General features: G+C 41.7%; 1 protein-coding gene across 4 annotated transcripts in view; it reads right to left on the reverse strand.

The window, feature by feature from the left end:
* The window catches only part of kif9 (kinesin family member 9), a 100,253-nt gene that overhangs the window by 66,549 nt on the left and 6,399 nt on the right, over positions 1–27,305 (reverse strand). For 3 of the 4 annotated variants that reach the window (XM_048528581.2, XM_048528580.2, XM_059646164.1), the window contains exons 3-7: positions 23,830–23,995; positions 18,240–18,346; positions 11,865–12,089; positions 4,357–4,440; positions 313–405 (exon numbers count right to left, since the gene is read on the reverse strand). In XM_048528581.2, coding sequence (XP_048384538.1) covers positions 313–405; positions 4,357–4,440; positions 11,865–12,089; positions 18,240–18,346; positions 23,830–23,995 — 675 coding nt within the window. Of the gene's footprint in view, positions 1–312; positions 406–4,356; positions 4,441–11,864; positions 12,090–18,239; positions 18,347–23,829; positions 23,996–24,363; positions 24,387–27,305 lie in introns of all 4 variants that reach the window. The other variant, XM_059646163.1, reaches the window with a different exon arrangement.

Here is a 27,305-nt window from a genome sequence, read left to right on the forward strand (position 1 = left end):
ACAGGAATTTTGTGCAGTGTTAAATGGAGATATCACGACAAAGGTACTAAAATAAGGTGCTTGTTTAGACAACTGACACACACATATGATGGACTAAGCGGCTTCTTTCCGTGCTTTAACAATTCTGTGATTCTGCTTGTCCCTTTAAGAGAGCTAAAATAAGTTAAATTGGTCGAGAACTTAAACCATCAGCTCACTATAAAAAAAAAGGCAGAATTAACTACAAGTTTGAGATGATCTGACTTGGGAATTAGCAAATTAACCAATTTGACAGATTAAGCAATGGAATGAAACATTTTGATTGTCACTCACTCCTGTTTTTCCCAAACGCTCTGAGCCTGCAAGATCCACCATGTTAAGCTTTGAGGCCAAATACTTGACTTCTGAAGCCTCCTTCCAACGAGTCTGCAAACAAAGAAGGAGAATTAAAGATAGGCAATGCTAAACATTTTGTTAAAAACAGAAACTACTCATAAGTCAACTGAAAGAAAGAGGTGAACGTTTTGAGTAGCTGAAGGCGCAAAACTATTCATTGGCTCCCACGAGGCTCAGATGCCTATCAGAACCACTCGGTGATCTGTACCATAGATTCACATTGTCTAATGCCCTCTGGTGATGGTACAACAATAGTACCTGTATAACCTCAAGTGGATATACAAAAACATTTTTGAATATGTGTCTTCAATCTTCTATAAGTAGACTCCAAAACAGCTATTAAGAGCGCACTAGCTGCTAAACTGCTTTATTCTACAGCGTAAAAACATAAAAAGAAATGGTACAACTTGTCACATTCCTTTGCAAAGTCCTTGAATGTACTACTGCCTCTCAAATCTGTGCCTATTCTTACCAGAGCTCCTTGTTTGAATCCCTCCAATCAAGATTTTGCCACTGCCACAGTACCAAGAAGTCTTTTTCTGAAATCACAAATGGTATCCCATGTTGCTGTGACAAACGTAAACTATCCCTCCTTGTCCTTCTTGACCTATCTGCAGCCTTTGACACAGTTGGTCACATCACTCTCCTCCATGTTCGTCCACTGTCATTTAGCTGGATGAGTTTCCACTGCTCTAACTGGCTCCAAGTAATCATAGTTAGAAAATCAGTTCAATAGCTTCTCCTCCTGATTTTGCAAATATCTCTGGTGTTTCCCCAAGAACCTATTCTTGACTCAATCCTATTTCTCAACCACATGCTGCCCTTCAACAACGTAATTCAAAAATAGAATCTGGTCTAGACAAGCTATGGTCTAATGTTATATTTTTCTTGTCCCTCTATTCCTATTTCCTCCTTTAAAACATTCCTTAAAGACTAAGTCTTTGACCAAACTTTTGTCCGTCTTACCTAATGTTGCCTTCTGTGGCTCAATGTCATATTACGTTTCATAATATTCCTGTAAAGTACTTTGGGATATTTCTTTACGTTAAAGACACAATTAAAATGTAAATTCTTGCATGATAGCACAAAAATTGTAAAATTTTCTTGCTTGCCCATGTTAGTGGGTCATTGTACTTGACTTAAACAAAGCTAATGGCTACTCTACTGGATGAAAAAATGTTTCCTTTGACTTTCCTTATAAAATCTACCTGTTATGATTTATCTTGCAGTGTTCACAACCTGAAAGAAGGTTCAATAGCAAGCAAATCATGTTAATCATCTGGTGCTCAAAAATGAACATATAATGGAGTAAGGTGTTCATTGATTCCGAAGTCAACTAACAATTTATTTTTCATTACTTATCTGGTATGGAAATTCTAATTAATTAGCATTTCAACCATATTAAAAATTTTAAATAGAAACTGAAAGAACTGCGGATGCAACAAATCAAAAACAAAAATAGAAATTAGTGGAAAAGCTCAGCAAGTCTGGCAGAATCCGTGGAGAGAAATTAGAGTTAATGTTTTGGGTCCAGTAATGTTTCCTCAGAGCTGCTGGTACCATCAATTCTAAGGAAGGGTCACTGGAGCTGAAATGTTAACTCAGCTGCCAGACCTGCTGAGCTTTTCCAGCAATTTCTGTTTTTGTATTAAAGATTTTCCTGTGAACAAAACATTTTGCTAACGATTCAGGTAGCCTGTGAGATTAGTCCATAATCTATTACTGAGGGAAGGAATGACTTATAGTTCTGGTCTGAGGTAACAGATGAGCTCTGACATAACTGCTTGGGCTCAGTAGACTGGTCCATATTCAAGAACTCAGCAGCCAACCTAAATGAGTACACCGCTACCATCACAAACTTCATCAGTAAATGTGGAGAGGACTGTGTGCCAATGAAATAATCCGACTGTTCTCTAACCAAAGATGTGCATAATAGGTTGATTGGCCATGCTAAATTGCTCATAGTATCCAGGGATGTGCACGCTAGGTGGATTATCCTCGGGAAATGCAGGGTCACACAGACACGGTAGAGGGATGGTTCTGAGTGGAGTGCTCTTCAGTGTAGATTCGATGGGTCAGATGGCTTGCTTCCATACTGTAGGGATTCTATGGTTCTTCTATGATTCTAACTGGAAACCATCGATGAACCAGCAGATCCACTCTCTACTGAAGTACAGGTCTGAGGCTTTCAATTCAGAGTGACTCTAATCTATACAGGAAAACTAGAAAGGTCCTTTGCAAAGCCACCAAGGATGCCAAGACATACAAGATTAAACTAGAGTCCCAGACTAATTACACAAACACACGTCAATTGTAACAAGGCTTACATAATGTAACTACAAAGTGAAATTGGGCAAAATCGCTGGCACCAATGCATCCCTCCCCGATAAGGTCAATGCATTCTCTGCTTGTTTTGAACAGAATGTCAGTGAAATGATGTCACCTGCCTCCACAGCCTCAGGTGCACCAAAACCACAGTTACTGCCGCAGATATCACATTGGCCTTCTTGAGAATGAACCCATGGAAAGTGACTGGCTGGATGGAGTCTGGGACTGTGCACTCAGATCCTGTGCGGGCCAGCTGGAGGGAGTATTCACAGACATCTTTAATATCTCCTATTCCGATCTGAGGTTGCCATCTGATTCAAGAAGATCACTATCATCCCGGTGCAAAAGAAAAATCAGGCAGTCTGCTTTAATGACAACCGTCTGGTATCCATCACTAAGAAGACCATCAAGAGATTAGTAATGGTACACATCAACTTCAGTCTCCCCGATTGCCTCGACCTGCTACAATTCGCCTTCTGTTGCAGCAGACCCAGGTCATCCCTCAAACATCTGGATACAAGGACACTTACGTCAAACTTAAATTTATTGACTTTAGCTCTGCCTTCAACACCGTAATTCCAACAAAACTCATCTCTAAACTCTAAGACCTAGGACTCTGCTTCCCCCTCTGCACTGGGTCCTTGACTTCCTGACCTGCAAACCACAATCAGGACAGCACCTCCTCCATGATAATCCTCAACTCTGGTGCCCCACAAGGCTGCATAGTCAGCCCCTTACTATGCTCCTAATACACTAACAACAGCGTGACCAAATTCTGCTCTAAATCCATTTACAAGTTTGCTGATGACTCTATCATAGTGGTTTGAATCTCAAACAATGACAAGACAGAGCACAGGAAAGAGATAGAGAGCTTTATGGCATGGTGTAAAGATGACAATCCTTCCTTAAATATCAGCAAAACAAAGGAGCTAGCTATCGACTTCAGGAAGTGGAGGAGAGGACATGTTCCTGTCTGTATCAATGGTGCTGAGGTGAAGATGGTTGAGAGCTTCAGGTTCCTAGAATTAAATATCACCAACAATCTGTCCCGGTCCATCCATATCAACACCACAGTTAAGAAAGTACACCGATGCTTTACTTCCTCAGAAGGTTAAGGAAATTCGGCATGCCCACAATGATTCTTACCAATTATTACAGGTGCACCATGGAAAGCATCCTATCTGGATGCATCACAGCTTCATATGGCAACTGAACTGCCAGGACCACAAGATATTACATTGTTGTGAACATAGCCCAGTCCATCAAACAAACGAGCCTTCCTTCCATTGATTCTGCCTACACTTTCTATTGCCTCAGCAAAGCAGCCAACATAATCAAAGACCCCTCCCATCCCAGTTATACTCTCTTTCACCCTCTTCCATCAGGCAGAAGATACAAAAGTTGAAACCATGTACCAACATATTCAAGGATAGCTTCTTCCCTGCTGTTTTGAGTTGATGTTTCACTGCATCTTCTTTTTAGCCATAACACTATAGTCTGCATTCTAGTCTATTACCCTAATGTATGTATGTAAGGTCTGATTTGCCTGAAAAGCACAAAAAAACAATACTTTACACTATATCTCAGTACACAATAAATAAAATCAAATCAAATCAGAGGCCTACAAGCCAAAGGAATCAAGACTAAGCTTACCTGGACATACACTGTGAAGATGCAGTGAGACCTGGAGGAGTTCTTATTCATAGTGTGTGATGCAATGATTCGGTTAGTTTCACCCTGCAGTGTGAAACAAAGCAGTAAACAAAGGTAGTAATGCCACTGTTACAGATGTTACAGAATCAGAGTACAGAAGAAGCCTACGGCCTATTGAGTTTGTACCATCAAAAATACGCTAGTATTGAGACTCATCATTCCTTCAGATAGTTCAATTCACTTCAAGTGGTGCTAATAAATGGCTGAGCAAACTGAATTTAGCAAAGATTATGGATCCTAACAACATCTTCACTGTTGCTGAAGATTTTTTTCCTTTACCTCTCATGGAATCTGGCCATCAGTAGCAAGGCCAGCATTTTTGCAACAACTTTCCCTTTCTAGGCAACAAGCAACAAGATTGAGACAGTGATAACAAAGTGTGGAGCTGGATGAACACAGCAGGCCAAGCAGCATCTTAGGAGCACATTGCTGCTTGGCCTGCTGTGTTCATCCAGCTCCACACTTTGTTATCTTGGATTCTCCAGCATCTGCAGTTCCCATTATCTAAGATTGAGAGAGTGTTGTAGTTTGTGCCGATAATTGGTAACTAATTCATTCGAGCTAGGTTACAACCTAATTAACATTTAGTGCCATGTTCATCTTCCCTTCCCCTGTCCCCATCACCAACACTGTGCTTGTGGGGGTCACAGTTGACCACAGACTTTACTGGCCTGGCCACTGCAGCTACAAAAGCAGGACGGAAGCTCAGAATTCTGACTTTGGTAATTCTGGCAGCAGGTAGAAAAGCCCAGCTTTTAGCTGTAACAAGGAGAGGAAAAAGGGCTTCTACATCCATCTTTAAGACTGTAGCAACCTCTGCTGAAGGCTAAAACTAAAAACAATCCTGGTTCTGTGGGAGCTTGACCCTAATCCAGGCTGCTTCTACTGTTCCAACTTAAATAAAAAAAACCAAAGCCTCACAAGCTGTTCACTTAATTGGCTTGAAGCAGGCCGCTCATACATCTATCTCAATCTCTCTTCATAAAAAGAAAACTAGGACAAAACACAGCTCTTAAAGCCATAGTATCATCACACTATTTTCTGACTTGGCTGTACTGGTGGGAAACCTTGTCGGCTGAGAAGAGCATTCTGTAAAAGCATTGGTAGAGCACTCCGGGCTGTAATATTTTCAGGATTCAATTATATCCTGTCAGCTACGTACCCCATTTAAAAACTTGGCTTTTTGTTACCTTTCCAAAACATTTGTCTGCATTTAGCTTGAACCCAGCTTCTCTAGTTTTCTCCATGGTTTCACGTAGACAGTGGTCTCACAAGTCCTTTACATCCTTGGTACTTCTTGTCTACTACTTGCTGAAACACATCCTGGCTCAAAAGGTTGGTGCAGGAATTGTGAATATTTTCTCATAACAGTTAAGAAGGATCTGGACGTGCACTTAAAATGTCAGGGCATAGTAGACTATGAAACAAGTGCAGGTAAATGGGATTAGTATAGTTTGGTGTTTGTTGGTTGGCACAGGCATGGTCGGCACAGGGCCTTTTTCTATGCTGTATGACTCTATAACTCTCTCAACACTGAAGATTCCTTATTCAGCTTGATGTTCCAGTAGCCAATTCTGCCATTAAGCATGTTGAAAGCATTTGTCCATGACAGTAATGGTTTGATTTCTGTACTCAGTTTTGGAATAAGCCAATGATGCCTTATTATTTGATTATTGTTCTGTGATTGATGCAAAATTTTAACCACCTCTTTGGTTTCTTGTGCACGACAACGGGATTTACCCAGTGTGCGAGCTCTGTAAGTCTAGCTTTTCTTCCATCTTCGGCGTTCTCTTTCAAGCTTTTCTCTTAGTTCATTGGTACCTTACATGGGAAATGAATCACCGGCTTCGAAACTGGGTCACTGTTGATGTGATGCACAAAACCTTCAAAGTATTCAAAGGTCTTGTCAAAACACTGGTTACATTTGAATCAGATTCCCTTTACTTATGATCGGAGGATGCTTTTCAGAGGGTGATTCCCTCCAACCATCAGTATCACCTTGTTAATCTCAAGATTTAGAGATAAACTGCAGCTCCTCACAACTGCTCAAACCCAGGATAGCAGGACCGTCTGCTTCAATAATATAAAACATACAGTTAACATTATTTCCTTTGTGTGCCTCAGTTGTGTTATTCCTAGCTGGAATAACAAATTTCATTTCCGATATATGCCATAGTGTGATGTTGCCTGGTTTTATAGCATCTTTCCTGGGCACTAATTTTATCCCGACTTTCCGTAAAACAGTTCTTATATAGTCCAACTGGAAAAATGTTACTGTATGGTCTGGTATCAAAGTTTTATTTAAGATGATGGTTGTGGGCTTATTTTGCACCCTCTTCCTGACCTCAGCAGTTGTGAAATCTTTTCTCTGGGAATTGCGGCATCGTGACATTTCTTGTAGGTGCATGGTTCCGGCAGCCATTATATTGTCAAATTCATTATCATCTTCTACAGCATAGACATTTTTATTCTTTAGATTTCTTATTCACCCTGTGGTTCTGTCTCTGATAACACACTTACCATCTTCTTTCTTTGTTTTGTTTTACATCTTTTCTCAAAGATTTGGGTTTCCACATGTTCTGCAATCTGATCTATATGGATACCATTTCCTTCTGACTGTAAAATCATTTGGTTGTTCACAGCTCTTGCACGCTTTCTCTGTCTAGCATGTATTCTTTTGCTGCAATTTCAATTCATCAATCTTGCTACTTTTCTCTTGTTTTAACTGGAAGTAAGCCATTTTTGTAGTCAGCACCTTAATTTGGCTACTCATGGCTTCGTGTGCGGTGTTAGTATTTACAGCCTGTGATATTGTGAGTTTGTCCTTTTTGTATACAGGGTGTGCAGAACCCCAAATGAACTGATCTGACAGCCTTTCAGCTTTAACTTTAAAATTATATTTTCTGGCTGAACTTTCAGTCTTCAGGAAATTGTCAACTGGTTTGCCTGATTCCTAGCTCAGGTCTTGAAATTCATATTGGTGAATTTGAAATTTTGAATTTGGCTGCAGATTTGTGCTGAACTCGAAATGTTAAAATTGGTTCTCTCCACAGATGCTGCCTGACTGGCTGAGTTTTTCCAGCAATTTTTGATTTCAAAAATCTTGTCTGGTTTTTGCTCCTTTCCTCACTTAGTTCCCAACTATTCAGCTGATTTAACACTTTCTCTCATGCCCACAGAGGGATGGAGCTGACCTTTTCCACTTTACCAGGACCTTTTCTAAACCTGCTAATTGCCAGGAACAAAAACAAAGTTATTGGAAAAGCTCAGCAGGTCTGGGAGCATCTGTGAAGGAGAAAACAGAGTTAATGTTTCGGGTTCACGGAACCTTCCTCCGAACTGATGGTGACAGGGAAAACGTCAGTTTATATGCAGAAGATAGGGAGGTGGGTGGTGTAGGGAGTAAACAATAGGATAGAGCCCAAAGAGAGAGAAAGGCGCTTGTACAAACAAAGGAGTTGCTAACGATCAGGCTGGGAGGGTGACTAGTTGTTTATGGGGACTGTAAGTGACTGACAACAGAGGGTGTATAAATGGCAGGCTATGTGGTAACAAGGCCTGGGGTGTGGGATGGAGGGCTGGGACATGGGAGAGTTTAGGCCCTAAAATTATTGAACTCAACATTGAGTCTGGAGGGCTATAGGGTCCCCAAGCAGAAAATGAGGTCATCCCACCTACCTTCCTGCCAAAATGACATCCCTTATTCCCAATTCCTTCACATCCGACACATCCGCTCCCAGATGAGGCATTCCATTCCCATACATCTCAGATATCCACTTTTTCAAGGACTGCAACTTCATCCCCTCAGTGGTCAAGACGCCCTTGACCTTGTATCCTGTATTTCCCCTGCAACTCATTCCTCACACCCCCTCCCCGCAGTGACAACCAAACCAGAATCCCACTCGTCCTCACGTACCACCCCACCAACATTCGGATCCAATGCATCTTCCTCCGACACGTCCGCCATCTGCAATCCGACCCCACCACCAAAGACTTTTTCCCTCCCATCCTTATCTGCATTCCGGAGGGACCACTCTCTCTGAGACTCCTTGTCCGCTCCACACTCACCTCCAGCCCCACCACACACATGTTCACCTGCACATCTGCTAATGTGGTATACTGCATCCGCTCTTCCCATTGTGGTCTCCTCTACATCGGGGAAACTAAGCAGAGGCTTGGGAACCGCTTTGCAGAACACCTGCACTCGGTTCGCAACAAACAACTGCACCTCCCTGTTGTGAACCATTTCAACTTCCCCTCCCATTCCTCAGATGACATGTCCATCCTGGGCCTCCTGCAGTGCCACAACGATACTACCCGAAGGTTGCAGCAACAGCACAGCAACTCATATTCCGCTTGGGAACACTGCAGCCCAATGATATCAAGGTGGACTTCACAAGCTTCAAAATCTCCCCTCCCTCTACCACATCCCGAAATGAGCCCAGCTTGTCCCCGCCTCCCTAATCTGTCCTTCCTCCCACCTATACCCTCCTCCCATATCAAGCCCCACTCCCATCTCCTACCTGCCAGCCTCATCCCGCCCCCTTGACCTGTCTGTCCTCCCTGGACTGACCTATCTCCTCTGTAACTCCCCACGCACACTCACCTTTACTGGCTCCATCCCAGCCTCTTTGACCTGTCTGTCTCCTCTCCATCTATCTTCTCTATCCATCTTCTATCCGTCTCCCCCTTTCTTTATTTCAAAATCCCCTTCCCCTCCCCCATTTCCGAAGAAGGGTCTAGGCCCAAAATGTGAGCTTCCCTGCTCCTCTGTTGGTGCTTGGCCTGCTGTGTTCATCTAGCTCTACACCTTGTTATCTCAGATTCTCCAGCATCTGCAGCTCCTGCTACCTCTGTTGTTCCTCCAGTTTGCATTGGGCTTCACTGGAACTCTACAGCAACTCAGAGACAGAGATGTTGGCCATTGAGCAGGGTGGTGCATTGAAGTGGTAGGTAACAGGTAGTTTCGGGTCTTTTTGCGTGCAGAACGTCGATGTTCTGAGAAGTGGTCGCCAAGTCTATGCTTCGTTTCCCCAGTGTAGAGGAGACCACATCGTGAGCAACAAATGCAATAGAGTAGATTCTGGGAAGTGCAGGTGAAGTGTTGCTTCGCCTGGAAGGTATGTTTGGGCCCTTGGATACTGGGGAGGGAGGAGGTAAATGGGCAGGTGTTGCATCTTCTCTCGGTACAGGGGAAGGTGCCGTAGGGCTGTGGGGAGGTATTGGGGCTGAAGGATGCGTGGACCCAGGTGTCCTGAAGGGAACAGTCCCTGCGGAAGGCGGGCAAGAGAGGGGAGGGGAATATGTGTCTAATTGCCAGTCTGCACTTTTATTCAAACTTCTCCAATGCTTCTTCAGCATCAGCTGCCTCCCAATTCATTATGGGCTGTGCTGCATATTTATTACTGTGGTGGTGGTCATGTAGCTTTTGTGCAATTAATTCAGTTTTTCTTTTTCTGGCATTAATTTGGGTTGAGTTTTCAACATAACTGAGTATTACATTTATTTATAATACTTTGGTTTTTATTTGCAAACATCATATTATGCAGTGAATGTGGCAGCCTGTGTTATGTAGTCACACAACAATTAGTTGCTTTTTTAAATGAATAAATCTATTACCCTATTCAGCGCTTCACAGAAAGTGCTATAAAGCTTCATTCACTTCTGCCAAGGAATGTTACGTTCTTTGGATGTGATCCTAGACCAAGGTCCTGTCTGTCTACTTCAATCTGTGTTATCGATCCTATGACACTATTTCAAGTTCTTCTGGTGTCCTAGTCAATGTCCAAATAATGCCACCATAAGACCATAAGACATAGGATGGAAGTAAGGTCATTCGGCCCATCAAGTCCACTCCGCCATTTAAATCATGGCTGATGGGCATTTCAACACCACTTCCCTGCACTCTCCCTGTAGCCCTTGATTCCTTCTGAGATCAAGAGTTTGTCGATCTCTGCCTTGAAGGCATCCAACGTCCCGGCCTCCACTGCACTTTGCGGCAATGAATTCCACAGGCCCACCACTCTCTGGCTGAAGAAATGTCGTCTCATTTCAGTTTTAAATTTAGCCCCTCTAATTTTAAGGCTGTGCCCACGGGTCCTAGTCTCCCCGCCTAACGGAAACAACTTCCTAGCGTCCACCCCTTCTAAACCATACATTATCTTGTAAGTTTCTATTAGATCTCCCCTCAACCTTCTAAACTCTAATGGGTACAATCCCAGGATCCTTAGCCGTTCATCATACGTTAAACCTACTATTCCAGGGATCATCCATGTGAATCTCTGCTGGACAAGCTCCAGGGCTAGTATGTCCTTCCTGAGGTGTGGGGCCCAAAATTGGACACAGTATTCTAAATGGGGCCTAACTAGAGACTTATAAAGCCTCAGAAGCACATCGCTGCTTTTATATTCCAACCTTCTTGAGATAAATGACAACATTACATTCACTTTCTTAATTACGGACTCTACCTGCAAGTTAACCTTTAGACAATCCTGGACCAACACTCCCAGATCCCATTGCACTTCTGATTTGCGAATTTTCTCACCGTTTAGAAAATAGTCCATGCCTGTATTCTTTTTTCTAAAGTGCGAAACCACACATTTACTCACATTGAATTTCATCAGCCATTTCCTGACATTCCTAAACTGTCTAAGTCTTTCTGCAGCTTTCCCACCTCCTCAATACTACCTGCCTGTCTACCTATCTTCGTATCATTGGCAAACTTCACCAGAGTGTCCCCAGTCCCTTCATCCAGATCATTAATATATAAGGTAAACAGCTGTGGCCCCAACACTGAACCCTGCGGGACACCACTCGTCACTGGTTGCCATTCCAAAAAAGAGCCTTTTATCCCAACTCTCTGCCTTCTGTCAGACAGCCAATCCACAATCCAAGCCAGTAGCTCACCTCGAACACCATGGGCCCTCACCTTGCTCAGCAGCCTCCCGTGAGGCACTGTATCAAAGGCCTTTTGGAAGTCTAGATAGATAACATGTTAACACCAAATGCAGATGAACTGTACCAAAACTAAAATACTGTACTATTGATGGCGGAAATATGAAATAAGAACAGAAAATCTTGGAAATGTTCATCAAGTAATGCAGCATCTATAGAGAAACAGAGTTAAAATTTCAGGCTTGGCTTTTCATGAAAACCCATCGGGTGGGCAGTAAATGTTGACCTTGCTATACGTAGAGAATGCATAATTTTAAAAAGATCTATTCTGCTGTGTTCCAGCAAACGTTATATTTTGAAGTGCATGGCTGATTGTTAAAGTTTACAGTTTCACACATCTCCACAAGTGTGGTAACCTAAAAAATTGACTTCTGCTTAGCCTGCTTGGGCACTTTCAGCTTGTTAAGTGTTTACACAGTTTAGAAGGAACATTAGCCCCCACCCAAACTTTGATTCTGCACCAATATTTCTGCAATACTCCTGAGCTTTCTTACCTCAAACAGATAGTTGAGAGCATCTTCTTCTGTGCTGACCTGGTGAATTGACAGCCCTCGAACATGCACGCCATAGTTGTCTTCCACTATTGCCATGTGTCCATCAGAGGCCAAGCTATCAGGCAGGCTAGACAGGAGGTCAAAGAGAGTCTCGTTGTAGATTTCCAGGTAGGAGACATATACGGTGAGAGAAAGATCCCCCTGTTCTTCTACCTCTTTAAAAATCTGTGAGCAAGAACATTGAGCATTTTATCTCTTTATTCTCTTCTAGTTTTTTTCCTCTCTGTTATAAGTTTTGATCTTTCCTAGATAACTCCTCCAGCACACTGGTGCTAAAAACTAAAGTATTCCCTTGTGCTATGAACTGGATATCCATGCAATTTAATAAAACAAAGAAGTGCGCGTGCTGGACACCTGAAACTCAGCAGGTGTGCTGCCAGAACTATCAGTTGAAGGATCACGGGACTCAAAATGTTAATTCTGTTTTCTTCCCACAGATGCTGTCAGGCCTGCTGAGTTTTGTCAGCAATTTCTGTTTTTGATTATTGTCCCTTGTATGTGTATTTCTCCAATTTCTTCAGATGTGCCCAAAACCAATTCTTAGGATGACAAGACCATTTATCAATGGTTAATCTGTTGCATTTCATAGTGTTTAAATATAGGTATGATTGATTTCATGTAATCTCTATTAAGAGAGAGAAAGCAATAAAGAAAATGTACATTACAAAGCCTATTACAAATGAGAACAGGGAAATTTATCATGGACAACAGAGAAATGGCAGTGAAACTAAACAGTTATTTTGAGTCACCAAAACATTGCTGGGAATTGCTGGAAAAGCTCAGCAGATCCGGCAGCATCTGTGAATAGAAATTAGAATTAACATTTCAGGTCAGGTGATCTTTCCTCAGAGCTGGTTGTAGCTAGGAAAATATCGGTTTATATGCGGAATATAGGATGGGAGAGGGGTTAAGGAGTAAATCCACTCCTTTGTCTGTCTAATTGTTCTTCTCTCTCATTGGGCTGTATCCCCAACTATTGTTTACTCCTTACTCTCACCCCTCCCACCTCAATCTTCTGCATATAAACTGCCATTTTCCTGGCTACCATTAGTTCTGAGTAAAGATCACCGGACCTGAAACGTTAACTCTGATTTCTCTTCACAGGTGCTGCTGGACCTGCTGAGTTGGAGACAGCACATGATGAACTGTGCCCTAACTTTGTCTCAATTATTTATTTTCCTAATTTCTGTATTAAATTGGCACTGATTATGGCGACTTATACACATCTCACTTAATTTCATAAATACAAGTGACATAAATTGCTATTCTATTCTATTTTAGATATGGGGCCCAAAACTGCTCACGGCACTAAGGAGGCTAATAAAAAATTTAAATAAAATGGGATCAAGGGGTATACTGGTATAGTTCGAGAATCATTCATAGAAATTCAAGAGCAGTAATAAACAGATCATTCTTAGAAATTCAGGCTGTTACTATTAACATCAAGGCTAAGTGCGAGATTCACAACTGTTCGCAACTTAGATAAATAATTTGGATGTGGGTATCAACTGTATTATTTCCAAATTTGCTGATGACACTAAGCTGGGTTGGACTATAAGTTGTAAGAGGCTTCAAGAAGACTTGGTTAGATTGGGTGAGTGAGCACACTGTATCTTCTTCTTGTTGCTTGAGTGATCGGTGTCATCAGACCCGGCTGTTCGGGTATTCGTTGTCCTTAAATACTTGGTAGAGGTATTCTTCTTCATTTTGGCATAGTTCCAGGATTCTGCAGTGTGTTTAAATAGGGCTTTAAGCAACTCCGTTTGTGGGTGTTGGGGTGGTTGCTGTTGCAATTCAGGACTTGATCTGTGTGTGTGGTCTCTTTGTGTGCCGTCAGAAATCCCGGGTTGCCCTGTGTTCTCCCAAGACATCCAGGAATGAGAGCTGTTCATTCTTTTCTTCTTCCCTGGTGAATTTGATGCCGGTGAGTGTTGTTTATAAGTTGGTGTGTTTCTTCTAGTTTAGACGGTTTGATGATGACGTAAGTGTCATCCATGTAGTGGATCTATAGTTTTGGTTGGATCTGCGGAAGGGCCATGCTTTCAGGTCTCTGCATCACCGCTTCTGCTATTAGTCTGGAGATAGGTGATGCCTTTGGTGTCCCGTTGATTTGTTCATAGATTTGGCCATTAAAGGTAAAGTGAGTCGTGAGACATAGGTCCAGTAACTTCAGCATATTGTCTGTGGAGATGGTGTCCCTTGGGTCTTGTTCTTTTAGAAGTGTTGCTCGTGTTTTTCTTGCCAGCAGTATGTCAATCAATATGAATAGAACAGTAACGTCAAAGGCTTACCCCGTTTAGCTTTCTTTGATAAATCAATGGCTCCTGGAATCAACCCTAGTGAATCTCTTTTGAACTGCCTCCAATGCCAGCCTATTTTTCCCTAAACATGGGCGCCATAACTGTACACTGTACTCCAGGTGTGGACTCACCAAAACCCTGTACATTTGTAACAAGACTTCCCTATTTTAAACTCTAAATCCATAGCAACAAAGGCCAAAATTCCATTTGCCATTCAATCATTTGCTGCACCCATGCTAACTTTTTGTGTTTCATTAACAAGAATGCCCAGATCCCTCTAATGCTGCACTATTTTGGAGTCTTCCTCTATTTAAATAACTGCCGTTGATTCTTCCTACCAAAGTGCATGATTTCACACTGTATGACATTAAACTCGATCTACCATGTTTTTGGCCACTACCTCAACCTACCTATATCTCTCTGCGGATTTCTTAATATCCTCATTGCAATATACCCTCCCAATTATGTTGAATCATCTGCAAATTTGATACATCACACTCTGTGCCTCCTGAACGTTATTAATATAGATAGTAAATAATCAAGGCCCTAAGACTGATTCTTGTGGCACTTCATTAGTTACATCTTTACAACTTGAAAATGCCCACTCTAAGTCTTCTGTGAGTTAACCAATCCTCAGTCCATGCCAATATATTACCCTAACACTACGAGCGCCTGTCTTTTGCAATAACCTTTTATATGGCACCTTATCAAATGCTTTCCAGAAGGGAGGTTGTAGACTTGCTTGCTGAGACAGTATGTTTGATTGCAGACGTTTCATCATCCTGCCAGGTAACATCATCAGTGCGCCTCCGGTGAAGCGTTGGTGTTCTGTCCCGCTTGTTATTATGCTTCAGTTTGCTGGGGTGGGTGGCATCACTTCCAGTTCTGTTTTTCACTGGTTTGCATAACGGGTCCAGTTAATGTGTCTGTTATGGAACCCTGGTTGGAATGCCAGGCCTCTAGGGATACCCTGGCATGTCTCTGTTTGGTTCATACTATTATGGATGTATTGTCCCAGTCAAATTTATGCCATTCTTTGTCCATTATTGAGACCAGTGAGAATTGATTCTGTCTCTTGGTGCCTAGTTGGTGTTCATGAATCCTTATTGTCAGTTTTCTTCCAGTTTGGCCTGTGTAATGTTTTTCACAGTCCTTGCATAGTATTTTGTACATTACGTTAGTTTTATTGGTTATGGGTATGGGATATTTAACATTCGTCAGTAGCTGTAGCAGGGTCGTTGTTAGTTTGTGGGCTACCCTGATACCTAGGGGTCTAAGCAGATTTGTGGTCATCTGTGATATGTCTCTGATGTGCGTTAGGGTGACTAGTGTGCGTGGCAGTGTTGTGTCTTCTTGTTGTGGTCTGTCACAGAGGTAACAGTGGATTGTGCTTTGTGTATCCATTCCTCTTAAAAACTCCGTATAAGTTCTCCTGTCCTGCTTTGCACAAATCCGGATTGCTGAAGTGTGTTGTGGCCCATTTGAATAATGTCCTGATGTGGCTCTGTTTATGGGTGTTGGGTGTGATATTTTAAGCTTAAAATATAAACCACCAATCAACATTCCAGTGGCATGAAACAGCTGCACAGAATGGCTGCAGAATGACAAGGGTTATGATCAACAATGCCCACAACTGCTTCCACAAGTACGAGTGGGAAATTGTGTGCCAAAAAACTTTATACTCCAATGCAACCGACCAAGAATAGATAAGCACACCGGAACAAGCCATCACCAAACAACAACAAAAGACCAGAACTAAGAAAAGAATAGCACTACAAGAAAAACTATCTAAAGTTACCCACAAAAGACACAGATAACACAGAAACGTGGATTAACAACTTCTCAGACTGACCACTAACAGATATTGAGAAGATCGTCCTCATACACGGACTGAATTATAACCACAGAGATGCCAAGAAAACTGACTTCCTAGCTGCAGTGGAATCAACACTAAAGAACAACAGGCTCACCGAGGAAATACAAGAGACCATCAAACAGACTATAGTTCCAAAACTGAGCAGAAAAAGTAAGTGGAACACATTCAGCACAGAAGAGAAGAAAGCCCTGGAAAGACTTAGGAAATACAGAGACATTCTAATCTTACCAGTGGACAAAGGATGCATGTCAGTAATCCTTAATAGAGCCCAATATATCGAGAAAGTTAAGGCACTGCAAGCAGATACCGACACCTACCAAGAGATGGTGATAGACCCAATACCAGTTACAGAACTGGATCAAAACAACCCTGAAGAAATTATATAACTCAGGAGACATCAGCAAGACAGACTACCAAAATATGAAGCCAGAGGGATCCAGCACACCCCGCTTCTATGGGCTCGCCAAGGCACACAAGCCAGGGGTCCCCCTCAGACCCATTGTCTCACTACCAGGTACACCAACATACAGGCTAGCCAAAGAACTACAATGCAAACTGAAATACTTAGTTGACAACACTACCCACTCCACCCACTCCTCCCAAGAATTCCTCAGCCTCATCAAGAACACCAGAATAGAAGAGGAAGAGATAATATCCTTCAACGTAACAGCACTATCCATAAACATTGACCTAGCCAAAGGGACAATTGCCACACTGGTGGACGAATCAGGAAGGCAGGCACCCCACGACACCTACAGCATTAACAAGGACAGCACCCTGAAGCTGCTGGATCTGTGCCTCACAACCACTTCACCTTCAATGGTCGTATCTTAAAAAAAAATCAACAGAACAACTGATGGGATCCCCGATATCATGATTAATTTCAGAAGTGCTAATGCAAAGGTTAGAATGCTATGTAGAGGACACCCTCATGATTATCAAATGCATAAGTCTAGAAGAAATCCACTGACACGTAAACATCATCGTCACTGGAATAAAATTCACAAAAGAAGAAGAGAACAATAACCAACTAACCTACATAGACGTAATGGTAGACCCTGAGAGCAACAGGGAACTTCAGACTAGTGTACACAGAAAGACCACACATACGACCAGATACTTAATTACTCCAGCAATCACACCAACACCCATAAACAGAGCTCTATCAGGACATTACTCAAACGGACCACAAAACACAGCAGCAATTTGGAATTCAGCAAAGCAGAATAGGAGCACTTATACGGAATTTTTAAAAGGAATGGGTACCCAAAAAGCACAATCTGCCATTGCCTCCCCAACAGATCACCACAAGAAGGCACAACACAGCCAGACATACTAGACATCCTATCGTACAGAGACATTACAGAGGTGACTGCCAGATCAATCAAACCTTGAGGTATGCGGGTTGCCAACAAACCATTAACCATCCTGCGACAGCTACTGATGAATGTAAAGGATCTTATAACCGCAACCAATAAAACTAATGTAATATACAAAATAACATGCAAGGACTGTGAAAAACATTACACAGGCCAAACTGGAAGAAAACTGACAATAAGGATGCATGAACACCAGCGAGGTACCAAGATACACATCCAATTCTCATTAGTCTCAATACACTCAGACAATGAAGACATGAATTCCACTGGGGCAACACATTCATAATAGCATGAGCCAAACAGAGACATGCCAGGGAATTCTTGGAGGCCTGGTATTCCAACTAGAACTCCATCAAACACATTTAACTGGACCTAATAGCCAAATACTGAAAAACAGAACCAGAAGTAATGCCAACCACCTCAGCAAAAGGAAGCACATAAATAACAAGAGGAACAGAACATCGACGCTTTACAACCTGAGCTACAAATCTCTCAAAAAGCTTTCTAGAAATCCAAATACACTACACCTACCTATCCCTGTTCATCAATTCCACTTCTTATATCCTCAAAGAACTTTAGAAAATTTGTCAGATGTGGATTAGGATATTGGGAATCTATGGAAGAATTTTTGGCTTAATTCTGTGTTATTCATAACAATGCAGGAACACGGATCATGGGTCACACGTAGAATGGTAGACTTGGTTAATAGGAGGGGAATCTCAAAGAACATTGATTGTAATTTAGTCACTGCAAATCTTACCTGTTGAATTGCTCTCGGGATGATACCACGATAATCATACTTCTCTGTAGCTCCGGTCATTGTGTAGGTTTTTCCTGCCCCAGTTTGTCCATAACACATTATTGTACCTACAGGAAATGTGAAGAATAATCTGTCATTTATACAGTTTACTTTTTTCCTGTATCATCTTCCTCAGAATCTCTAGACAAGGCAGGAAAGGAATTCTTTTTGTATGGTCATCAAGGTAAGGGATTGGAATGTTGAAGAATTAAAGGGTATTCATTTTTGAGCTGACTCTGAGTGGTGAAGAAAACTTTTCAAATGGAAATTGGATAAGCACTTGAAGGGAAAAATGTCTGTTGGTTTATGGGGAAAAGGTGGGAGGTTGGGACTAGCAATGTTACTTTTGCTGAAAGCCAGCACAGACATGACTAGCTGAATAGTGTTCAGGATGCTGTGAATGCTAGATTTGAACACAGAAAATTCTCAATGCAAGTAAGAAGAAACTGGAAATGTTAGAAATGCATAGCAAGTCCTTTGTGTCTCTGTTGAAGATTTGACAGTGGGAAAATAAGTTGTAAATAAGTGATGCAGACACAAAAGTTGGCAATTTAAAAGATGATGATGCTAGGAACATGCAAACAGGTCATCAGGACCTGAAAAAGTAAAATATAGACTCCCTGTTTCATCCCTCAAAAGCATCAAAGATGATGGATTGTCTTTATTTTTAGGTTCTGGATTCTCGTGTTGTCCTGCATATTTTCTATACTCTTAAATTTATTTCCTGTCTCCAGCAGCTCTTAACATCTAGTTTTATATTGCCAATCATGACTGCTAGTTCTTTAGCAGACAGCAATTCAAATAGCCCCACTCGCTTGTTCTGCATTCAGAGCCCTCTCTTTCACTCCCAACAAATACTTCGACATTTCCTTATAAAACTTTATTATTGAATCAGATTCATAACTAGTTGAGGCAATGTATTCCAACTCACTGTCAAAAATAAGCTCTACAAATTGCCTTTGGTTCTTTTCCCAGTCACTTTAAATCTATGTTCGCTGGTTACTACCCTTTTTGCTACTGCTAACAATTTCTCCTTATTTATCAAACATATTCATCATTTAGAACAATTCCAAAAAGTCTACTATAAGCTTTATTCTTAGTCAATTTCACATACATTATTACATTGATGTCCTCCTGGAGCAAAACATGAACTATTGTTTAAAGGAATTTTGGAATGTAAGAATAAAGAAAATTTGGAATGTAAATGGTGGGCATTCTTAACTCCAAAATCTAACTTACCAGAATCCAACATATTCTGGATGCAGAGCCATGGATTCTAAATAAGCATATGTTGGGGTGGCACGGTGGCTCAGTGGTTAGCACTGCAGCCTCACAGTCCCAGAAATTTGCTGCAGGAGTTTTTTAAAGCAGTATTCTATCATCTTCAGTTACTTTAATAAATTTATGTCTGCCATAACCCTGTCCAGGGTTACAGGGATTGGGTAGTGGGGTTGGACTGGATGGAATGCTGTTCAAAGGGGTGGTGTGGACTCGATGGACCAAATGGACTGCTTCCACACTGTGAGGATTCTCTACTTCTCTAAGGTTGGAAGTGTGAATGTTTGCTAATGATATCACACTGTTCAGCTCTATTCACAGCTCCTTAAATAATGAATCTCTTCTTGCTTGCATATTAACATATTCAAAATAAAACTTAACATATTCAGTCTTAGTATGACAATTATTGTGACATTATTGTGACACGTCCCTGATAAATGATTCTTTGACGAGAGAGTGTCTAATCAACTCCCCATAACTTTCAATGGGATAATCATTGCAAAATACCCTATCATCAATCTCATATGGAGACTGGAATCATTGTTGAGCAGAAAATCCATCATAATGTTTAGTGATGGCAGATTTTTTTGAAATGTATTTCGAACAATATCGTCTATCAACATGTCGAAGGCCCAGCAAATGCAGTGCTGTACCTAATCCTGGGGACTGAAGCTGGACTGGTGTTCAAGGGGGAAATGGGAGAGAATATTAGCGATAACAACTACAACACCATAAATATTTACTCAGGAAAAAGAAAGCGATGGTCTACAATAAAGTATTTTGGATTGGGGTAAGGAAGATGTTTTTAGAATAAGGCAGGATTTGACCAAAGCAGCCAAGACACTGGCAGGGTGCCAGAATTGCGTTTGAGCTCCTGGTCCAAGGCTTGTCCGCTTCCATTTGCTTTCTTTGTTTCTTTTTCTTGCTCTTTTTTCTTTTTTTCTCTTTAACAGCATTTTTGGCGTCATCAACAGGGAAGAACAGGTCTGGACTCCCAAGTAGCAGTGGTAGGTTCAGCGCAGAGGAGAGCCCACTGTGGAGGAAAGGGAGCCCAGCGTGAGGGAGAGGGGGCCCCGTGTGGAGGAGAGGGAGCCCAACATGGAGGAGAGCAAGCACTGAAGACATGTCAATGAGGAAGACCCAGAGGCAGAATATAACGCTTGAGGATTGATGACTTTGTCATTAGCTGGATCCGGCACTAGCAGCGGTGAAGCAGTGTGAGAGGGCACCACGGCAACATCAACCATGGAGATAGTCCCTGATGTTAAGAGTGTCTGGCGTGGGCGGTGGCAAGCGGTAAAAGATGGTGCCTGAGGATCAGTGACTTTGATAATAGTTGGTTCTGAGTAGTGTCTCTGAGCCAGACTTCTCTTTAAGCTGTATCTTTCCTTTTTCTCTTATTCTTAAATGATCAAATTGGCATTGGATTATGGCAACAATGAAACCTTTTCACTTTATTTTGTTATGTTTCACTGTAAATTACACATGATAATAAATCATTCATTCAAAAGTAGACTGGGAACAGCTACTTCTGGGTAAATCTACAGAGGAACAGTGGAAGCTGTTCAAAAAGAAATTGGTGAAATTATTAAAAATAGAGGGGGGGTTTGATGACATGTAGATTGGTTAGGGTTTTGACAAAGAAGAAGGCTTTAGGTTACAGGATTTTATAGATTAGTTAGATGGGCAGTTCTGTGGCAGATGGAATTTAACCTTAGTAAGTGTGAGGTGATGCACTTTGGAAGAATGAAGGATAGAACAATAGGAAACTCAGAAGAAGAGGGATCTTGGGATGTTTGTCCACAAATTCCTGAAGGTGGCAGGACAGGCTAATAGAGTAGTCACGAAGAAATATGGGGCACTGTCCTTTGTCAACTGTGGCACATATTATAAAAGCAGGGAGATTATGTTGGAACTGTCTAGGACTTTGTTTAGGCCATAGTGTATGCAGTTCTGATCATTACACAATAGGATTGGTGTGATTGCATTGGAGAGGTTGCAGGAGATTCACCAGGCTGTGGCCTGAGATGGAGCAGTTTAGCTAAGAGGAGAGGCTGGATGAGTTTGGGTTGTTCTCTTTGGAGCAAAGGAAGCCAGGAGGAGACATGACTGAGGCATATTATAGCATGAGGGGCATGGACAGGTTGGATAGAAAGCAGAGAATTTTGTGGCAATTAACTTGACCCTGGAACTCCCAAAGCCCTGAAAAAGTGATAATTGGCTGCCTCTTAAATGTCTAGCATCTTCAGTGTATAATGTACGATGTGCAATTTACATGCAGTTTAATGTTGTTTATTTTTAAGTTTAAATGCTTTAATTTTGAATTAGTGCCATATATATTTTTCTGAGTCCATAAAGAGTTTAATGATTATCTTGTAACTATTTCTGTAGCTATGGTGATTTCTTTTAAAATAACTTAATAGAGATCTAGCTTTCAGAACAAATAGTTTTGTGTGTACATTAAGAGGTTTTACAACCAAGCAACGTAAACAATCATGCATCAGGATTTCTGTTAGAAAATTGTGGACTTTTATTTAAGCTTATAGTTTAGAACATTATTTTAACCCATAGCTTTTAAATAAATGTTTTGTTTTAATTTTAGTTTGGCGCATACATGCAGCTTGGAGATGGATGTATAAAGCAGTGCTCCTGAGAAAAGGAGAAGTAGTAAAAATTGTTTATCTTAGAATGAAGAGTTTAGTAATAGTACCATAATGGGAGTATTTGGATAAAATATTTAAATTCAGGTATGTGAAAGCTGCAGACTGTGACTTTTATTTTTACGTAGAATCCTTACAGTGCAGAAAGGCCATTTAGCCCATCAAGTCAACACTGACACCCTGAAGAGCACCCCACTAAGATCCAGACCCCTACACTATCCCCACACTTATCCTGGCCAATCCACCTAACCTGCACATCTTTGAGCTGTGGGTAGAAACTGGAGCACTCAGTAGAGACACACACTGACACAGGGAGAACTCGTAAACTCCACACAGTCACCCAAGGCTGGACTCAAACCCCAGTCCCTGGCACAGTGAGACAGCAGTGCTAACCGCTGAGCTGCTGTTCTGCCCCTATTGAGGGCACTGTCAAATTAAACCTATTGAGATGTTAAAGAAAAGGACTCTTCTTTGGTGTGAGTACTGTAGAAGGGGTGCTTTTGTGTAATATGTAGGGGTATTTTGGGATCTGTAAAGTGGTGTTTTGGATGAATGGAATTATATTTTACCATGTGTTTCAAAACCTCTAAACTTGTGTTATGTCTAAATAGTTTAGGTTTATTCTATTTTGTCTCCATTTCTTATGTGAAATAAATTTCTGTTTAATTGTGAAAACTAAATGTGCAACTTTACATATTTATGTTTCATTATGAGACCACAATATTAAAACCAAACTAAAACAAAACACAATATAACCTACCAAACCCGATTCCATTCTGGGATTGGACTTGTCTAGGAATAATATTAGCTGGGATAATAACATAGACACAAGTCAGGAACATAAAATACCCATTCTCCTGGATGTGCACAACACCAATACAACACAGAGGCATAGCAATATCCAGGATAAAGTAACTTAATTGACATCTCAAGAACCATCTTAAGCATTTACACCCTCCATGACAAGCAGTGTCAGCTGTGCATACAATATATAAAGCGCATTGCAGTAGTTCACCAAAGTTTCAAAAATTAACCATTTAAATCTGCATCATCTACTATATTACAATGACAAGGGCAACAATCATAGAAACATCATCATCTACATGCAAATTGTGTCTCATGTCACATGCCATTTTGACATACAAATTTACCATTGTTTCTTCAAGTTAGCTGGATCAAAATCTTGTGAGAATACATTCACCAAAAAAAATACAACGGTTCAAGAAGGCAGTTCAAGAACAGCATCTTTCTGAAGAAGGGTCACTGGACTTGAAATGTTAACTCTGATTTTTCTCCACAGATGCTGCCAGACTTGCTGAGTGTTTCCAGCAATTTCTGTTTTTGTGTCATCAGCATCTTTTCAAGGGCAATGAGACATGGGTATAAATACTGACCTTGCCAGGGAAGACAACCACTATGAACAAATTTGAAAATCTACATTGTTACATGCAACTGTATTCAATGTTCTCACCTTAGAAATAGTTGGCACATTCAGTGTTACTGACAATAGAATCAATCCCTTTTGGAACCTGAACACAAGCCTTATTCTCATAAAATTCCCTGAGCTGAGATTCCTCAATTTGTTCCTAACCAGAGGATTTAGATCTACGTACTGCTGAAGCCATTTATTGTGCTAGACACGACATTCTTTGCGACAGCTTTGTACACAACATCTTGTGGAGCATTGTGGAGAATCCCATCTACTTTGAATGACCAGTCGCTGTGTTGATTATTGACCACGTCCTTTCGTTGATCCAGTCTGGTGTGAATATGTATTGTCTGCAATGAAAAATAATAAAAGTGAATGAAATCATTTGCTTAAGTTTGAAAAATACATTCACGTTATAGTTTACACTAATAGTTTGTATTAACAAGGAAGCTGAAATATTAAACAGAAAATCCTGCAAGTATTCAGCAGATGAGGGAGCATCCAGGAGAAAGAAATAATTTCGTCAAAACTCAGAATAATCACGATATGCTAAGCAAGTAAACTGGGGTGGAGGAGGGAGGTAAACTGTGGAAAATGATAAGGGAAGGCTTGAGATGAGACAGAGTGTGTAAGAGATTATATGGCAAAAGGACATTGGGAGCATAAAGAAAAGGCAACAAACAGTGGAGCAGCTATGGTCTGAATGTGAAGAACTTACTGGTATGTCCTTCAACTTGCAAACTGCCCGATAAAAAAGATGAAAATCAGTTCCTTTGCTTTGCATTGAGCTTCACTGAAATTCTCATGCAGGGCTGACGGAAAGGTCAGTGTGAGGCAAAGATGTACGATTAAAATCACAGGCAGCCAAAAGCTCAGGATCACGTTTGCAGATCAAATCGAGGTGTCCTGTAAAGTTGTTACTCAATCTGCATTTGATCTTTCCAATGTACAGCAGGCTGCACTGTGCATATGAAATAACTGCAAACAAACTAGTATACCATGCTGCACTTTGGTAGGGAAAATCAGTGCAAGACTTATACACTTATTGGTAAGTTTTTTTGGGAGTGTTGCTGAACAAAGAAGCCTTGGAGTACAGTTTCATACCTCCTTGAAAGTGGATTAAACAGGTAAACAGCGTGGTGAAGGCAGCATTTGGTGCGGTTGCCATTAATAGTCAGTGCACTGAGTGTAGGAGTAGGGATGTCATGTTGTGGCTATACAGGAGATTGGTTAGGCCACATTTGGAATACGGCATTCAGTTCTGGTCTCCCTGCCAAAGGAAGGATGTTGTGAAACTAGAAAGATTTCAGAAAAGATTTACAAGGATGTTGCCGGATTTGGACAGTTTGTGCTACAAGGAGAGGCTGAAGAGGCTGGGGCTATTTCCCCTGGAGTGTCAGAAGCTGAGGGGTGATCTTATAGAAGTTTACAAAATCATGAAGGGCATGGATATGGTATGTAGACAAGGTCTTTTCCCCAGGGTAAGGAAGTCCAAAACTACAGAGTTTAGGTTTAAGGTAAGAGGGAAAGATTTAAAAGGGACTTAAGGAGCAGAGGGTGGTGCATGTATACAATAGCCGCCAGTGGAGTGATGGAGGCTGGTACAATTACAACATTTAAAAGGCATCTGGATGGGTATATGAATGGGAAGTACTCAGAGGGATATGGCCAAATGCTGGTAAATGGGACTAGATTAAATTAGGATATCTGGTCAGCATGGACAAGTTGGACTGAACAGTCCATTTTCATGCTGTACACCTCTATGACTCTATGAGTCACACTTTACTTACATGTGCTTAGTACTGGGCTTTGCCCAACTTGCTCAAAACCAGTCCCAAGACCGAGGAGGCTCTCTGAATCACCTGTTTTTATCTGTAAGCTAAGTCTCCCTGATTGGCCCGAGTTAACAACCCCAATCAAGGATCTCATAGTCAATGAGATCCATCTAGCTCTGGTTCCAATAATTACACGCCTTTTCCCCAAGTCCAGGGATGCAGGCCTGTTCTTTCTTTTGTAGCTTCTTCAGGGAAGAATCCACCCCAGGTCTGGTTCTACTGATGTGGACTCAGGACACGGACAGCATGTACCATAATCTTGCCCAGACTGTCTTGGGGGAGTTTCCTTCTCTTCTTCTGTTGCTAATGGTATTGAGACTGCATCCTTCTGGGACTCTGAGAACCCATAGTTTCTGATACGCCTTCTGGCTGTTCTGAGGGCCAAGTATGTTTTGCTCCATTTGCAAGGTAGCAGCTTTCAGGTGATTCACATGTTTATTCAGGATCACCTCACCTGCTTGTATTTTATATGGTATAGGACATGACCTTGCTACTGACCTTGCTTCATATCCATGCAGGACCATTTCCATGGTTTTGACACCAAATGCCGTCCCCTGACTTAAACTGTCCTTCTATCTTAGACGTGTCATGTAGCCAGCACTGGCGTTCCTGCTGGAATTTTACCCATTCCACCCCACCCAAACCCCTTACCCCACCCACCCCGGTCTGGGAATATCAGGTTTAACCTGGTGCAGAATCTTCACCCCGTCAGCAATTCTGCTGGAAACTACCCCTGTAGTTGCATGAGGGCTGGTCTTATAATCAAACAGAAAGCAGGACAGTTTGGCGCCGAGTGAAGCTGCAGGCTGTTTCTTAGGCCTACCTTCAACATTTGAATTGCTTTTTCTGCCAAACCAATGGACGATGGATTGTACAGAGCTGACTGAACAAGCTGAACACCATTCAATTTTTGGTAAATGACATCTCATTGTCCATGACCAATATGTGTAGGAGTCCATGTATCATACATGATGCTCGCAGGTTTTCAATTGTCACCTGTGTTTGAACACTATGCATGCCCAACCATTTTGAATGGGTATCCACAATGACCAAGCACATTGAGCCCATGAAAGGACCAGCATTGTCAATGTGTAACCGAGTCCAGGTTTTAGCCAGTCATTCCTAGCAGGAGCTGCTGGCAGTAATTTTTGTCTTTGTTGGCACTCTGGCACTACCCCACTACCTACGTCGCTATCCAATCCTGGCCACCAGACATAACTTCTTGCAAAACTTTCATTTTGGATACCTCTGGATGACCCTGGTGAAGTTCAGCCGGTACCTGGCAGTGACCTTTAAATCAGGCCAATCACTCTTGCTTCTCATAGTAATATGCCACCCTCTATGGTAATCTGGTCTTATCAGGTCTGGGAAGTTTTCATTCTTGGTTGTGATGGCTCTTTTGTTTCCCCCATTACCTCCAGTTGCTTTAGCTTTGTTATGATAGGAGATTTTAGTGTCCACAGTCAGGTATTGTCAGTGGTGACCAGAACAGTGCCCAGAAAGTTTAAAACCAGAATGGACTCTTCCAGCGGAGGAACCACCAGAAGTGTGTGCCAGTGGGGGATGGCTCAAGGCATCCACATTTGCCATTGCATCTTGGACTGTGTTCCAACTTGTATGCACTCAGAACAGGCCTGCTGCTGAATTCAACCAGAAGCTATGGGTGGCACAAGCCTTGTTTTTAAGTAGTCCTAGCAGGGGTTTGTGGTGCATTACTATTAAAAATCCATGTATGTAAAGGTATTGGAGGAACTTTCTCACACCAAAGATGGCCACCAAACTTTCATTCTCTATTGAAGCAATTTGCGTTCAGTATCAGCCCAAG

The sequence above is a fragment of the Stegostoma tigrinum genome, chromosome 5, assembly GCF_030684315.1.
Source record: "Stegostoma tigrinum isolate sSteTig4 chromosome 5, sSteTig4.hap1, whole genome shotgun sequence".
Lineage (NCBI taxonomy): Eukaryota > Metazoa > Chordata > Chondrichthyes > Orectolobiformes > Stegostomatidae > Stegostoma > Stegostoma tigrinum.